The following is an 18,154-nucleotide window of genomic DNA, read 5'->3' on the forward strand; positions in this document are numbered from 1 at the left end:
TTAAAAGAAACAGACTGAAATCTTGTTTGTGGACTGCAGTGTAGTGGTGGTGGTGATCATCTCATGTTCTGGTGCCTTGAATGAATTCCAGCTTTATTGTGCAAGGTCTTTACCTGGGGAGAAGAGATTTCAAGTTCTTCCAGTTTCTCTGCGTTTTGTATAGCTGAGTTACTTCATCTTATCTGGAGAAACTCAACAGACAAGGCATTATTTCATACCACTGGGTTTTTCTGTCTTAGATGCTGGAAGGAAATTCTCTGGAGTTGAATGGTAGATGCTAGCTTTGCTGTGTTTATTGAGGATTTCTGCCTTAGTAGATGCAAAGAATTGTTGTTTACTGAATGAACTTGAAAGAATTTTAATTGTGCTGGTTTTGGGGTTTCCATAGTGAGAGGTGTCTTGTTCTTAATGGTTAGGCATCCTTCTGTACCTTACCTGGCTTTCAGATTCCTCCATACTCCTGGAACAATTAGTTACTTAAGTGATTGAGAGCTTTGATATTTCTGTTTGAACTACTTCTCACTATGTGAAGAGAGAAGTGTGCTGAATAGTCTGTTCTATTTCTTGTTTTCACTGTCAGTGAAGGATTGACTGCCAGCCCCCTGGAGAGGCCTTGGACAGGAGGTGGACATGTTCAGTGACTGCAATATGTTGCTATTAATATCTTGCAGGCTGTGGGGTAATTAAAATCTTGAGCTTTTACTTGCATAAATGACACAAATTCAGGAATGGTGGAAAACTACAACAACATGACAAGTTGTGATAAAAATCACTTTAGTAAAACCCTTGAACATTTTTGTATTGCATGAACTTTAGTACTGATCTCTGTGATGCAGAATTTTACTTGAGATTTGCCAGTGGTCTGGAATGTGTGTGGCTTTTGGCTCTAGTGCTGCTTCGTATGGAGGCTGGGTTGGTCCTGTCATTTTAACAGGCTGTACTTGGATTAAGTCCCTTCCTGTTCTTTGTCCCCACAAAGCTTGCTTTTTAAATTTCCCACAGTTGTTTTTACTGATGATAATAATGATATGAATGGCAGAGCAAGGGGTTTCAGTAACAAGAATATGGATCTGCTTAAGTTGATCAGAGACATAAGGTGAAGTGTACTGGTGACTCTCTACAGCCTTATCTGGTGCTATGGGAGGGTGTCTCTTGTCCTAATACATTGGACAAGGGTTGAGCTTGAACTTCTGAGCTAACCCTTCTGGTGGCTTGCTTCACTTTTTAGTGGGGGAATTGGGCTGCTGATCAGTGAAGAACAGTCCAAGTTGTAGGCAGGTAAATTCCAGGCCAGATATAACTCTGTGGATATTGCCATGTACTCAGCACATCATCCATCCCCTTGAAGTATTGCCTAGCCTAATGCATTGCAGAGAGAATTTCTTCAGTGGAATTGCTGTATGGCACAAGTGCTGTAAACCTGTTGCAGGAGACAATTGACGTACTGATTGATACTGCTATTTCTAACCTGCATGGCATATGTAATGTAAAGCAATTTAAAGCAACCCCTTTTGTAAATTTTGAAACCTTAGTTTCCCATGCCACTTTGGAATGCTGTATCATATATCCCTTAAGGCTGTATCTGTGGTGATAAAACCCCTGAATGCTCCCTGCTGAGTACCTGCTACTAATAACCACAGTCTGTGTAATCTTCTTAGATGGCTTCCAGGTAGGTGTTTGGCTCCTGAAGGTTCTTCAGAGTATAGAAACTTGTGGCACTTGCTGCTGTGACTTGTCAGTGTTTCTCTTTCCTTTAATGTATAACTGATACTCTGATGTAATAACCATCCATAACAGCCAAAAAGTCTACTGTGGTGCAGTGTGTTTACAAAGCAGTCTGACAAGCTCTATGAAAAACAGATAAGGGAGAACCTGTATCTGTGGGGTACCTACTTATTTCAGTATGTATCTCCTCAGTTATTTGCAGTAATCTTGGGACATGGTATTCAACATAAATTACATTTAGCTCCTGAGCCAAAAGTCCAGTCTAGTGTATATGGCATATTTAAACCTTTTAGAAACACATTACTACTGCTTAGATGTGAAATACTTGGTCTAAAAACATATATTGTGAATAGTTTAGAGATGTCCAAGCTTTTTGCAATTAGCAGTCAGAAGTAACAAATAAGCCCTCAAGACCAGCTTTGATTTGTTAAAAACATTTTCAGATCAGTGAAGCTGCAGCTTCAGACTCATATATCTGAAGCTCCACATAATGTTACAAGCCATCGCTTTAGGGAGGTGTGTTCCTGTTTTCTGAGTGTGGAAACCACTTTTCAGAAATCCATTCCTTCCATTTTGAAGTGTCCCCAGGTGTTTCTCAGGCAGGCTAAAGTACTGATGTCTAGGAGTCTCCAAGCCACTTCCAGAATGTACTTCTTCACCATTCTGTAAAAGTATTTCCTATTGACTTGAAAAATTAGTTGCTGTAGGTTGAAGTTAACATAAGCCCATAAGATAAAAATTTTGTCTGAGTGGTTGATACAGATCTCTGAGCTAGAATGGCAAGACCTTAGTGAAGAAAACAGGACTTGGAAACCTGGACTGGAGTGCTTGTGTTATCAGAGAGCATTTTATAAATACCAAAGATAGATACATGATGAGATGAACAAAAGAGAATACTAATGAATGTATTGATGACTTTGCATAATTGCATTCTGTGAATGCATTCTGTGATGCATGATAGAGACTGCTGAATTCCTGTGGCAACTGATTGTAGTAATCCTAATTTTATCTTTAATCAACTAATGATAGGTAGAATTCTTTTTCAAAAAGACCAAAGCATAAAACTGAACAATTTTCTTGTGTTTGCTTGTGAAACAAATGCAAATGTATTGCAGTGTTGCATTTTAAAGGTGCATAAGCAGTGACAGCAGAGGCAAATAGAACTGAGTATAAAGTTGTTCTTGTAGCTTGATTGCTGAGAGTGATCAAGCCTAGCAACAGAACTCCAAGCATCTGAACAGCTATTGAGCACTCAGTACTTTAGAGCTCTATTTCACTTACTGATTATTGGGCTATTTTAGGGCAGTTCTCTGTTAGTAGTTTATCCTGGATGAGTTTTTCTGTGCTTGAATTTGCACATATTCCAACAGCTTGAAGATGAGAAATGTGGAGCAACCCTTGCCACATACTAAGGAGGCATTTTGATTTGCTTTTGCTAGGCCAGCCAGCTTTGGTGTGATCTGATAAGCTGCTTTCTGACCTTTGTCAAATGGAACCAGTTGTTCTGGTGGAGAATTTATCTTACAGGGAGTTTCAAGCAGAGGGTATGGAACTGAAGTTGAAAGAGGGAGAAGAGAGGTTGGACAGCAGGTACTGAGGGGATGGACTGGTGTGTTTGCAGGGGAAAGTTTGACTTCTGAAGATGATTTTTCAGTGTGAGCTGATGAGATTTGTAGAGGGAGCCTGTACATGCTGTGTGCTGTATGAACTGGCACATGGTGGGAATTAGCTGAGAGAGAGGGAGGTGGGAGGGCAGATGGCTTGAACAATGCACACACAGTGTTGTGGGGATGTGCCTGTGTGGGTGGCAGTTTGGAGAGGGGGAAGATGAGACTTGCAAAGATCAGCTGTAGAGTGATGGAGAGGTTCCTCATCATTTGACCTTGACATGTCACTGAACTGAAGACTCAGTAATTAAGCTTCTACTCTGTTTTTATTGTGTCAATTGCTTGGCTGCAGAACCAGTTTTGACTTTACAATAGTATTTATGTAAACTCTTCAAGGAAGAAGTTTAATTTGACAAAAATACATGGTATGCAGTGTGGAGTACCATGCAGTTTTATCTCTTTATGTACCTCATGAAATGATATGAGAGGTTTTCTTTTAAAAAAGTCTTTAGTATTAAATCTAGTTATGTGAAGGCAGTTTCAAACAGCAATTTTGTCATAGTCACATGGCTGTTAGAGGTGAACTGGGATACAGGTGGGAGTTTACAGGAGGGAAACTTCAAAAGTTATGATGTTCTGTAAAGAATATCCACTTTACTACCAAAGGGGATCAATTTTTTGTTTATATCAAGGACAACTGGTGAAAAAACAATTTCTTTGAAGCTTTTAATACTAGATTGCAAAGTAATTCTGAACCATTAGGAAAGAAGTCAGATGACAATCTTTGTATTGTGTTGTCTCAAAATTGAGTAGTTAACTCGTGCTTATGTATTACATTGAATGTAAACACGTGTGCTGTCTTCTAGTCTGCTTTCAGTTTTTGCTTAAAAAGAGATGTGAGAGTAGCAGTTGAAGAACATTGGAACTCTCTGCTCCATCCTGTTTCTGTCACACAGTTCTTGGCTTCTCCCTCTACCCTCCTGCCTTTGCTGTCTGTGAAGCTTTTAGCTTATATCTTGTGGGTGCCAGCAGTTCGCATTAAAATAATGCAAAGGACTGGATGTCAAGTTAGTTCTAATCTAAACTGTTCATTGGCAAACTGAAATTGCCTGAATTATCTGCAAGGCTTGAAAATGTTCCTGATCTAGTTCTTACAGGACATGAAATGCATTCCACATCTCAACTATGTTCATTTAATCCTGCTGCCAAAGTAGTAATTTGAGCAAATAACTAAAATGTTTGGTGCTTAGGCAAATGAGAGCAAGACATTTAATCAACGAATCATTACAGATGAAAAGAAACTTGTTATACACTGAAGTTTTCTTCTTTGACAACACTCAGTAATGGAGTGCTGTGGCTTTGTCACCTCTTGGTGTCTAGACTAATAGTATTTAATTGAAACTTCATAATAAGAAAACTGCTTGAGTAAAGGCTGCAGATCTCCACTTGAGTTTATATGAAGTTACACTAATGTTGACTGCTGCTTTATTGCTTGTATCTAGTTCAGTTAACCTTTTATTTCAGACACCATTGATCTGCTACCTGCATTTTTACCATTTCCACAGTGGCAGAAGTTCAAGTAAAATTATCTGTTGTTTTCTTTAGGCTGTAGTTCAGTAGGACAATGTTTTTAAAGTCACTGCTAGTTGTGAGTTGAAGTTTAAAATGCCACTTTGGAAAGCCAACTTTCAGAAATTTGTTTCTTGAACCTTTAGTAGTTGTTTTGCAGGTTATGTTTTCTGAAGAAGCAAAGTGACTTTTACTAATTTTTCCTGACAGCTAGAAATGTCAATTCTTTTTTTAGATGAAAAGTAACTTTGTTTGCATTTGGAAATACTAAAAAATGGAGTTTTACATGGTCTGTCCTTAGTACATGCAATAGCTGTTTTGTCTTTTGGCAGCAGATTACATTGAACCATTCTTGCTGCTTCACATTTTAGAAGGCATCTGTATGTGAATTCCATTTGAAGGATGGCATTAACCAAGTGTCAGGTGTCACCAATAAGTGTCAAACATTGCTAGGAATGTTAGTCATGAATATGACCAAAATTCCTGGATTGGGGGGAACTCACCAGTGTTTAAATAATATATAAGCAAGATGTAGCATAGCATAACATGTTGCAGTATTTAGGTAATGATGCAACTTTTATAATGTATATGAACAGCTTGCCTTCTGGTTTTCTTCTTAAAAGTAAGAGACAGGACTTAAAAATGAATGAATGTTTGGAAACTGGAAAACATAGGGCTCAGTTGAATGCTAATGGAATGTCTTTGTTTCCTTGCTTTGTGCTTAACATTGTAACTCTTGCGTACAATGCGTGTAGAGTGTTATTCAAAGAAATCAACAATAAAAATAGAAGTCTAATTAGAAGGGGCTATTAATATGGACTTTTTCTATTGGTTGCTGAGGTCTACTGTTTGTTCCACAAATAAATAAAATTGGGAAGAAATTAGCACTGAGTCATTGTGTACGCCAAACTTCCTTATGCGGTGCATCTCTATTGCAAGTGGAAGGAAATTCTGGATAGCTGCAGCTTGCAAATTGGGTAACAGATGAAATACATGGCCTCCACTGCCATCTCCTAAGGTGTGATACAGGGAGTACTTCAAAAGAGTTTTTGTCTGTGTGTTTTCATGGTAGAGGTGCTGTTGGTATCTCCCATCCTGTCAGAGAGGAGGAACTTACTTGGGCCATGCAACTCAAGTCATGTGAACATTTCCTCATCTTGGGCAGTAACCTGCCCTCTGACTAGGGAGCCGTCCCTCAGGACAAATTGAGGACTTTACCTTAGCAAGATGGGATTTCAGTGGGAAGGTTACCCTTTCCCTGTTTTTTACCCTTCAGGGGAAAGCATATATTCCCTTCTGATACCTCAAAATAGGTGTCTTCTCAGTCAGTGATGAACTTTCTCAGCTGTCAAGGAAAGTTTATTAAGCTTTTGTGTGAGGAGGGATAATTTCACAAGTAGTCCTGTATGCAGGAGGCCTCTGTGCATGCCATCCTGATGCTCTGCTCATCCTTCTTCTGGTCTGTGGGAGTAGTAGCCAGCATAGCTGGAGGGTGGGCTTTGTAGATGGCATGTGGAATAGGGGACACCCAACTGTGGGAAAATATTTTTCTGTCTTAATTAGCCTGGGCTGCATGACCTCATAAGAAATGGCAAAAGGAGCATTTCAGTGGTCATGGGGATTTGGAGGCTTTTTGAGAAATGAGGGATTGAACAGGCTTTAAAAAATCAACTCCAGCAAATCACGGTAATGTTGTTTTTCCTACTGAATGAATTGTTTCTTGGCATCTAAATTTATTATTGTTAAATATTTTTCAAACACTTTCTCACCTCTGTATGATTGAGATTTTAAAAATCTCATGCAGATCAAGTACTATGGCTGCTCAGCCAGACCTTCTTGATTACAGATTCTTCCAAATGCAGGTTGTAATTTTTGTTCCTGTCCTTTTTTCCCCATCCACTTCCTGGCCTAAACCAGATGTCTTGTTGTTTTGCTTTACAGGCTCCAGATAAAAGGAAAGCATTAGAAGAGACCAAAGCCTACACAACTCAGTCTCTAGCCAGTGTTGCTTATCAGATCAATGCACTGGCCAACAATGTATTACAACTGCTGGACATCCAAGCGTCCCAGCTACGGAGGATGGAGTCCTCCATCAACCATATCTCCCAGGTAATCTCTTTTCTTTTTTAATGGAGGACTGACAATGTTGGAGGAGGCATTATTGTGTCTCTTATTATTGAGTTGGATAGTTTTTGTTGACTTCTTTATTGTGAGAGAAAATGGTAAGACTTTTTTCTTTCTAATATTTATGAAACATGCTTTGTGATAAAGATCATGATCAAAATAAAATAGTTCCTGTGTCAAGAATGCTGGAATTATATTTGATTTAAAGCAAGAATTAATTATTAAGATTTTAAGATCTGAAGCTGTGCTTGACGGAGGGGTAGAGAGAAGGATTCTGTTTCTGAGAAGGAAATCTAGTTAGAAGTGCCATATGGGAGGTGGTATTTTATTTAACACATGCAGTGAGTTCATTTGTTTTCATAGCCTTGCAGGATATAATTCCATGTGCTGTGTGGAAGGGGAGAGGGGTTCACATGCTGCCACTACCTGCTCAAGCCAAACTCCTTCCCAGCCAAGGCAGTTGAATGAGTGAGCTGACCTGACTTGAACTGTGACTGCAGTATTACTGGAGTTTCTGCATTGAGCACATGGAAATAGATGACAGGAAAGAATAGGTCTATCCCTCTCTGTGGCAGCCTGTGTTTCCCTGGCTGAAGCTTCACCCTGGCTGCTTGCTTCTGTGGGGGGGAAGCATTGTTGCTGCTGCCTGCCTTGTACCTGGTCATTGGCCTGATTGTATGCTAACTCAGCCAAAAGTGTCTGCTGTGTTTAATCTGGAAGTGGCTTGCTGCATAACCAGGTGTGTGCCATCTTAGTGCCAGTGCAGGCAGGGACAGGACTCAGTTATTTCACCCTTACATTGCTGTTCTGAAATGGGCTTGAGGGAGTTGTTAAAAGCCCAGTATCCACTCTCTTGTGCTCTTACTGAAATTCAGTCAGATCTTCACTGGGCTTTGTCCTATGTCTCTTTGAGATGTTTTGTAAACAAATAGCACAGGATGCAACCTAAAACGTTTTTCAGTGCAGCCAGTGAATTAAAAACCTTAGTCAACCAGCATCCTGTTGGTGGTACACCTTAGACCAAATAAGTGAAAGAAAATGCTTCTTATGGTCCCTGCTCTCTCCCTTCCCAGCCCTGCTAACTCTTACTGTTTTTTTTAGAGTTGTGGTTTCTAAACATCCTTGTGAAATGGCAGCACAATGGTTTTATCAAAAGTATGTCAGCAGGGAGAAGATTCCAGTGCATATGGAAGGGCCCTCTTAGTAACAAACCTATCAAAAACGCATGTGAGGTTAACATGTGCTGAGAACTAAACAATGCTAAAAGCTGTTTGAAGTATTTAAAAAGTACCTGCCACTGAAACAGGAAAGTAGGAGGAAATTAAATTGCTGTAGATAAGCTTTTTTTTTATGTTAAGTATTCAGAGATGCTGGGATTATGACTACCTTTTAAGAAATGGCTGAGAAAAGAACTGAATCTACATATTTTCTCAAGCATTGGATGCCCTCTTATACTAAGCACATCTTTTCTTAAATATTTGAGAGCTGCAGTGTGTGTGAAGTGATTATTGTTAAATTCTCGTCTGCCACTAGTATGGCTAACCATGGAAAAAGCCTAAATGTTTGATACTAGCATAAAAGGTGGTGTTAACCCACTGTACTATTTGCTGCTTGGACTGAAGGCACTATGCTGAAAGCTATTGAGTCACCTGATACATGAACTGTTTGCTAAAGGCTGTGAACAATCAGTGCTTTGTAAAGCTTTTGAGAAGTGTTTAACAAGGTCACTTGCTTGTAGTTTCTGTCCTGGTTGGTCTTGCCTGAAACTAATCCTTGCTTATAAATGAACCTCTGCAGACTAATTTTGTAGAATTAAACTGGATACAGATAATGCACACATACCAGCTCAGCTATTTGCTTTGAAGTGTTTCTGCTCAAATGCTTCAACTGCCTTTCTTAAATCGGCTGTACAATTGCTGTGATAGACTGTTGTGAAATGCTTTGGGATCTCCAGAGGCTCCTTCCCTGTGCCTGTATCAATTGTGAATATTTTCCTGTTACTAAAGCTTGAGGATGAACAAATTCTCAAAATGGCATTCTTTTTCATGAAAGAAGTATTGCCTAGAAGCACAGAACTGAGGCATTGCCAGGTCAATTACTCGATTCTGGGGTTTGCAAAAAAGAGCAGCTGTCTGTGAAATAAGATACAATTTGATAGTTCTTCTAAGGAAGAAAGTCCTGTGACTCTTCTGAGTCCAGACGCTTTCTGTTTCCATACTGTTTTTCAGTTCACTGTGCATGTTCTCCAGAATGACTCTAAGCTAAATCCCTGGATAGCTAAGCCTGATTAGTAGCCACTTGGTATTTTTCCTAGCTTTGTATCCTCTTCACTGGAAAAAGCACTCATGAAAAGTTAGGTGATGGACTAGTGTGTTATATTGTTATTGGAGCCTAATTTTACAGATGGAAATTGTGCTTGGTTTTATAGGAAAAAATTAATTTGGCTTTGGTTTCCGGTTGAGCACAAACACAGAGGCTTCACATGAGTAATCACAGTGTGGTGAGGGAGCACTTTTCTGAGGTGGAGGCAATGGAATGGCTTTCTTATAGCAGCCAGAGCAAAAACCTGCCCAGCTGCATCTGTGTTTCTGTAGTTATAGTTCTTTCAAGCTGTAGTGCCTGGGTCTGGAGTGACCTGCCATGTGATTGTTTACTACACCCAGTACAGGGGGCTGTGCACATACAGCTCAGCTCTTTGGTTTAAATCCTTCATGTTGACCTGGAGCATTGCCAACCTGACTTGACCTTTCGAAGCTGCTCTGATATGGCAAAGACTTGGTCACTCTTCTGGAGAAGTTTGAAAACCTGTCTGGTATAAGGGATCCTAGTTAGCCTGTTAGGCAAGATCTGGGAGGAAAAAGATAGTAGGTGTATACTTGGCACCAACACGAGCATCATGACTTCACTGATGGCATTAACTTAGCAAATATGCTAGACACCATCCTACAAGAAAGGCCAAATGCAGGATCCAGGGAATACCAGCCTGTCATCCTGACTTTGGTGCCAGGGAAGGTCATGGAACTTATCATCTTGTGTGCTAACATGTGACACATGAAACCAGGGGATCAGGCCCAGCCAGGATGGGTTTGTGAAGGCAAGTCCTGCTTGACCAGCCTGATCTCCTTCCATGACAAGGAGACCCACTTAGTAGATGAGAGAGAAGCTGTGGATGTTTCTACCTGGACGTTAGTAAAGACTTTGACACCATTTCCCACAGCATCTCCAGGACAAACTGGCTGCTCATGGCTAGGATGGGTGTGCTCTTTGCTGGGTAGAAAACTCTAGAGATGGCCAAGCCTGGGGGTGTTGGTAAAGGGAGCTACATCCAGCTGGTCACTGGTCACCAGTGGTGTTCCTCAGGGCTTGGTATTGGGGCTGGTCCTGTTTAATAGCTTTATCAATGATCTGGATGAGGGGATTGAGAGCATCCTCAGTCAGTTTGCAGACACAGCAAGTAGGGTGGAAGTGTTGGTCTGCTGGAGGGTAGGAAGGCTCTGAACAGGGATCTGGACAGGCTGGATGGAATGGAAGAGGCTGATGGTCTGAGGTTCAGCGAGACAAAGTGCCAAGTGCTGCAGTTGGACTGCAACTCCATGCAGCATTCCAGGCTTGGAGAAGTATCTGGGAAGCTGCCCAGCAGAAAAGGACCAGGGAGTGTTGGTCAACAGAAGCTGAACCTGATGCAGCATGTGCCCAGCTGGCCAAGACCAGCAGTGCCATCCTGGCCTGTGTCAGAAGTAGTGTGGCCAGCGGGACTAGGGAAGTGATCATCCCTCTGTACTCAGCACTGTTTCTTGGTTGTACTCAGCTCTTCCTCTCCTCTTCTTGGAAATGAAAGTTGACTTAAAACATGTACTTTAAGATAAATTTTTTGCTGCTTCATTTCCATAAAGTTTGAGAGAATGAAGATGGGGCAGCCAGATTTCTCAGAGGAGAGAGGTTGACAGGGGCATCCTTGTTTACTGTGTCAAAACTGAAAAATGTAACAGATCAGCGCTCATGTTTATGTCAGAGCTGCAGCACTGGATGTAGCAACTATTCCTTTTTTTTTCTCTCTACATAAACAGTTTTTAAATAGCTCAGTATTTAAATCCAAGCATGAAGAAAGCAATAGTCTCCTTTTAAAGAAATTATAATTTTCACCAGGAAACACTGCCCCCCTTAAACATTCAGTGTGAAGATTTTCTTTTGCATCCGAAGCTCTCCTCTAATACAAAATAGGGACTATTGCAAAAAAAGTGTTCTGAAAACATCACTCTCAGCATAAAAAGATACACACACATTTCTTGTTGCCATTTAAAGTTATAAGCTTTTAGAACTAAAAAAATAATTTAAAAACTCGCCTGAATTAGTTCAGAAGCATCTTGCCTGTTACCATCCATGTCTAATTAATTGCGTGTGTAATTCCAGTGCTGTATGCAAGCAGAATGCCCAATTCCTTATGTTGCTGTGCCATGGATGTGTAGGTAAAGTCAGGGCAACAGTGCAGATACACAGATACACAAGTGCAGATACACAAGTCTTTTAGGCTTTCTGAATTCCACAGCTGTAGCCTGTGTTGAATCACACATAGATAGTGCCAAATCCTAAGGCCTTTCCATTGGGTTAGCTACCAGTCAGGACTGATGTGGATTAGGTTTCAGAGAAGTCCTGCTGAACTTTTCTGGGGCTATAAGGGGTGAGCTCCAAAGCAGTAGCAAGTTGGTGTTTGACAGGGAAGAGGAACACAAGAGCTGTTACATGCTCAGCCCATCTCTGGTGTTTGAAGAGGCAAAAGGCAGTGCAGGTACAGTGGTGACTCTTTATGATTGAGTTTTTGTAGGAAAGAGCTTTCAGAGTGTGTGTGCTTTGGATTAATGTGATACTGCATTTAGGGATTGCGGTGTATGATCACAACACAGTTTATTTATTTTTGAAGGCCAAGAAGTAGAAACAGGGTAGAAAATGTGACAAATCTGCTGATGAATGTGGATGGCCATGCCTAGAAACAAGCAATTACATGAAGTACTTTAGTACACTTACAGATGGGAGCAAAAGACCTTTCCAGATCCTCTTAATGGTGACTGTGCTTGCAGAGTACAGCTGTCCAGGTACTTCTATGCTGAAGTTGCCTCATTAAAAAGAAGTAAATGCTTAGACCTCTGACCTTTTTCTCTGGCCTAAAGAACATATGGGCTAGATGGAAGGACTGTTAATTGGAGAGAAGATTAGCCAGAACTAGCAAATGGTTGACTGCTACTAACAGCAGGGTCAGTGCTGGAGCTCACAGTGTTCAGAATGTTCTTTGGAGACCATTCAGAACATAAAGCATATCCTCAACAAATCTGGGACTAACTCTAAGTTAGGAAAGGTGATTCATACGCTGAATGGCAGAGCTTCAGTATGCAGGACTCTTATTGAACCAGCAAAAACCTTGGCAAACTGGGCAAGGTGCAAGGTCCTACACCCTTGGGTAGGGCCCAACGTGCATTTGTATGCACTGGGAGGTGACTATGTGAGTAGTAATGGGTTGGAAAGGAGCTGGTGTGCTGGTGGGTGCTGTGCTGAGCATGAGCCAACACCACAAGGCTATCTGAATAAGTGAAGCAGTGTGGTGGGGCTGCCTTGGGAAGATTGTGGCTGACAGATCAAAGGCAGTGATGTGATTTCATCGGGAGTGCTGGATCTGGCTTGTTGGTTTTTCTTTTTTTTTGTCACCTCTGCATTGTTCAAGAGTGATTTAGGGAAACCAGAGACAGTCCAGCAGACAGGGATGCAGAGATGGTTGGGGGCATGGAGCATGCAGCCTGCAAGGAGAGGTTGAAGGAGTTGTGTTAGTTTGGTCTGATAAAGAAAAAGCAAAGCAGTGATGTTATGGTAGCCCAGTAGTACTTAAGTTTGTTTCTGTCTCTGCAGTTAGTCTTTTGCCTGATAGTGACAGTGTAATGTTAAACAGCTAGCCATAAGCTGAAGCTTGGCAGATTAGTACATGGAGCTGGGAAAAGCCTTTTTATTTTGGAGTGTGATGCAGCACTGGATCTCTGCCATGACTCTTTTTGGTATTACACTGCAGCAGCTGGATGTATCCTAAAAGCTGACTTTGTATCCTTCAAAGGCATATGATAAGTTATAGGAACTGATTGGTGATGGAGGGGGGAAGATAATTACAAAGTCAGGGGAGAAGCTGCCATCACATATCTATAAATGTTGTAAGCTCCACTTCCATTCAAACTTTCCACACATTCAGAAGTGTGTGGAGAGACCAAAAGTATCAGCAGGAACTAGTGCATCATCGAATGTTGTATATATTAGAAAGCTAATGTCTTCTGTCTGGTTCTCTTGGACTGCCTGTGCCTGTCAGCAGCCACAAATACTCTAAATATGGTAAGAAACTTGCACCTTTTATTTAGATTAAGCTTGCCTTGGGTGACATTCTGTCTCCTAATAAAGTGCTGACAGTTATCTGTGGCCTTTGCTTCACATCCTGTTCTTCCTGTTCTCTCCCTGAGAGAGGCCAAGGCTCCAAGAAGTTGTGCTGTGCTTGCTCTGTTTATCTGTCTGCTTATGAAAATTGTTTTCAACTTTGTGCATATCAGCTTCTACATGATATATATAAGTTGCTCAGAAAATAGTGTAATGTTTAAGAGTTGCCTTGTCAGCCATTCAGCTGAGAAATTCCCTTCATGTCCACAAATGAATGCATGTAGGATGTCTGTAATCCCAGTGCAGTTCAGCTGATGCAGTCAAAAAGAAAACCCCAGCACAGTACCAACAAACAAATCAAAGCAGCCCTCCCATGATACTCAGTTATGGACACCTATGAGAGAGCAACCACAATGTCAGCCTTTCTGTGAGGGAGAAGAGCAGTTGCTTTGATGAAGAAACTGAACCAGAAACTTTTGTTCTGCACTTTTTTTTTCCCCTGTGGAATGCAGGGTTTTGAACATATTTTTGGGGAATGAGCAAAGTTGCTTACTTTAATAGCCATTGACTGTCATGAATTCCTTCATATGCTTATTTCCATTCCACTGTCTGCTAGAAGGGCAATCTGAATGCGTAGTTTTCAATGTGTTTTAGACCATTAAAACCTTTTTTCTGCTCAGTGGTTATTTTGCTGTAAGCTCTAGATACCTCATTAAATACTAAATTAAGAGGCCTGATGCAGCCTCTTGTTTTCTGAAATCAAAGCCAAAAATCCAGGACTGTGAACATGACTCTGAAAGGCCTTTTGGACGTTTTTGTGTAACAAAGGAGACATCAGTGTTTGTGCAGTCTTTTTAATGAAAGCCTCTCATATCTGGGAGATACACCACACAGACGAAATGCGTCACTGACCTGATAGGAAGTCACATATTGGACTTTCCAAGGAATCTTGGGTTTTTTTCTTCAGATGCATCTGGTTAGCTTGCTGCCTGAAAGTGATTTTTCTTCTGTTTCAAGTCTTAGTAACCCATCAGTCTTCACATATGAATAGTTCCTGGTTTAGATAAAATTAAAGTTTTATCTGTGTCAATGTTTTAATTGCATAAATGCAGTGTGTGAGATAAGAACATTGTGCCTAATAAAACAGCAGGTAGCCAGCTACCAAAGCATTTACTCAGTTGTTGTACCTGTGCCATCCAGTGCAGCTATTTGGAATTTTGCTTTTTCTGGCAGCTGGGTAGTGGTGTGCTTTAGCTGACTCTTTTTGGGGGAATTGAGGGGGAAAACGAGTACAAGAAGCTTACTGTGGAGAAGATGAGCAACAGCATTCATTGTACAGCATCACTGAAGCTGCCACTCAAGAAAAAATCTTGCTGGGTGCTTGTGGCTGGACTTCTTGTGCCATTCAGATAGGAATTGCTTAGTATTTTCTTCTGGCTGGTAATAAGTGCTTAGTTAACTTTGATCTGCAGGTGAAACACCAAGTAATGATTCACATGAGTGTTTATCAGCCAGTAATAACACTGCCACTTTTTATGGTGCTGCTGGTTTGACTTTCTTCTCTTTATTAGTAGCCTTTTGGGGCCCATTGATACATGTTATGCCTGTCTTGTAAAAGTCCCCTTACAGGTCATATACTCACAGAGAACACTTCATTAGTTCATGGGAGGTATGTGAATTACTTGGTAGCTACTCTTCTAAAGCTGGGACAACTTCTGTTGGTTTTTGTAACTTTGAAAGAGTGTGTATGAAGTGTTAAAATCTGTCCAACTATGTTAGTCTTACTAAACACTTGTGTGGCTCTGGAGCCCCAGTGGGAATTCCTTCCCTTCCCCAGCATCATCTCTGCATCACTGGGGCAGTCACAAACCACAAAGGGAAGTTTCCCTTTACTGCACAAAAATGGAAAATGGTGTTGGGTGATATAATTTGTGGCTAAAGACCTAAATAGGTTACCCTGAACGTTGTTTATCTGGGACAGCTTATTTTGCTGGAGAATATTGTTAATTCTCCCCTGACCCTGCTGCAAGTGCCATCACAGAGGGGGCATTGTGGCCATAATAGAAATAAAACTGTAAGTTTGTTTGTTTAAAAGCTGTACTCTATATAGGGTTTTTATTTTTTTAACAAAACACAGAATGGGTTTTGAATGAGCACACTTTGATTGACAGTTAGCTAAGGCCATCATTTGCTCTTTCAGTCATTCCTGTTTGGAGTGTTTACTATGCACGTAGAAGTAACCAGCATGAAAGTATGTGTGCCTCTTTCTCAATTCCAAAATGTAGATTACTAAAGCTGTCATTTCCCTCTCTAATATTAAATTCTGGTTCCAACAAATAGTTGGATTATTTTATAATTTTGGCTAATATTGTACCTAATTCTATCTTATGGGCATAAAAATGTAAGTAATATGTGACCACAGAATCACATATTGATTGTGATGGGTTTGTATGTTGTTTGCTTCCTCTTTGAGAATCTGCTGAGTAGTTGTGACTTAATGAATGTATCCTTGTATGAGTGCTAATGTTTAATGCAGCTTCACCTGTTCATGCCTAAAAGCATTTGCTTCTTCCCCTCACACAGTGTCCCAGGATGATTATTTACAGTGGATCCAATGGTACAATTCAGCATGGTCTCACCCCAGTACTGAAGCTTGGCTTGCTATTTCTTTAACTGGCTTCTCTGTCCTTGCTTGCAAGAGAGAAATAATAATCAACCTGATCTTGTCATGCTATCTCAAATTCCTCTGTGTGGCAAGACCAGGAGCAGCAAGGGTATGATTAAAAGCTATTAGGCTTCTATATATAAACTAAGAACAAGTAGGATGGGGACCTTAGAGTTGAGAGGGGTCATGATAGAAATAATAAAACATGTAATTGCTTCAGGAAGAGTCAGTTGGGCCCTCATTTGAAAATATAAAAACAAGGAAATTGAATAATGACTGAAGGGCTTGATTTGAATGTAGGAATTTCTGCTTGCAGATTGAACTCAATGTCTTAGAGGATTATTTTTTTCATTTTAAGTTATTATTTTTGAACTGTGTTCAAAACTGAGCTTTATAAGGTTGCAAGATAAGCCTTCAAACCACAAATCAACCTTTATCAGACTGGAAAGAAGATAAACGTCGTCTTTGGGAAGCTGATCCTTCTTTGTCCGTTTATAGGATTTTCTTCCGTGTGTTGTTAAGTCAAGTATTGAGCAAGATGCAGGAATGGCCAGATGTAGTACAAGACTAGAAAAGATGAGTTGTACTGTGAAAAAGGCCTAAGCTAGGCTGAAAAAGATGCTAACTGAAGTTTTTGAACAGGGTACATGTTTTTTTTGCTCTTTAATAGCTCATAGGTAGTGTATGATAAGCTAATAAATGCCTGCTGTTGTGGACTAGCATTTTGTGTATTTCTCTAAATAGTTATTGAATTTCTTTTAGTTAAAACTTGGATTAAAAACAAGAAAGAAACGTAACTTGAAACGATGCAGTTGACCTGTGCATGTGTCTTAGCAGATCATGGCTTCTGAGGGTGGAAGAATGGTAGAAATATTATATTATTTCAGTTCTCCATCTCATGGCACTTTTTGCCTGCTGTCGTGATGAGCGAGATGCTGAAGTAATTGAAGACAATCTCCATTTGTGAAATGGAGGAACATCCAAATCATAACAGAACTGTTCTAACTTCATGTAATTATGAGTCATTAAGGTAAAGAGAGAAGTCCTTTAGTCAAAAGGCCTGAAACAAATTAGCCTTTCTCAGCTATCTAATCTCTTACCTCTGTCGCTGTATTCTGATTTAGTTTCCTCATGCATTTTGAATCTCAAGTTAAGAGCCAGCACCCATAGGGTGATATCACTTATAAGCTGTTAGGAGCCAGATCATCCTTTACTCTATTTGTTCCACTCTTCACACTGAGGATAGCCATTGCACTACTTCCATATCCCTGGTTTAGCCTCATCCTAAATTGATGTGTAATAAGCATATCTGGTTTTGTTTATGGATGGTATTCAGACCTGTAGGTATGTCTGCTAGTGCCTTATTTTGCTGGTAGCATGACAGCTGGCCTCAGAAGTGTTGCATCTATTACAGTTTCAAAGCACTCATGATGTAGTGGTTGTGTTTGATGGTACTCAGGAATCTGAATGCTAAAACTGGAGGAGAGAATTTCTGGGGGTGTTCATGGTGCTTTGGTTAAAATAACAATTTTTTCTCTTTTCTGAGCTCAGGCTGTGGCACATGAATAAATAACAAAAAGCTCAGGAAGCGGGGGATGGTTTCCATAAGCCTTCACTGAGCAAAACTCAAGTTCAATCACTGAGGATTTTGCTGCTTTAAGCAGCAAATTCCTCCTGCAGTGCAGTGTGCCTCTGGGCTGGCAGCAAGAATATCAAGCTTCACTCCCAGTTAGCTTGCTTCATACCTGACTTCCATTTGTGGGAGCAAAAGGAGGGTGAGGGGACCGCAACTCCAAGTTACTGACATCTTATTTTCAGCCCAGTAACTTTAAGACTCTGTTTCCTTGAGCTGCATTAATAGTGTAGTCAGTTCTTCAGTCAATGCAAAAATTTCTTCAGAGGTGCTCTCTACTAGAGCTGGCTTGAATATTTGGACTAAGTATGTCTGACATTTTAAAAAAAATATTTGGAAAACTTTAAAAAGACTCATTTTCATGTGAAATGTTTGCCTAGAATATGTTTCAGAGAACACAGCTAACTGGTCATTATTGGATAATGACTG

The 18,154-nt window shown here is 40.5% G+C and overlaps 1 protein-coding gene across 4 annotated transcripts in view; it reads left to right on the forward strand.

Annotated features, from left to right (window-relative positions):
• Window positions 1-18,154, forward strand: part of ABI1 (abl interactor 1) — a 77,506-nt gene that overhangs the window by 16,095 nt on the left and 43,257 nt on the right. For all 4 annotated transcript variants that reach the window (XM_066552020.1, XM_066552038.1, XM_066552030.1 and 1 more), the window contains exon 2: window positions 6,843-7,010. In XM_066552020.1, the coding sequence (XP_066408117.1) occupies window positions 6,843-7,010 (168 nt within the window). The remainder of the gene's footprint in view (window positions 1-6,842; window positions 7,011-18,154) is intronic.

Source organism: Molothrus aeneus, chromosome 1, assembly GCF_037042795.1.
Source record: "Molothrus aeneus isolate 106 chromosome 1, BPBGC_Maene_1.0, whole genome shotgun sequence".
NCBI lineage: Eukaryota > Metazoa > Chordata > Aves > Passeriformes > Icteridae > Molothrus > Molothrus aeneus.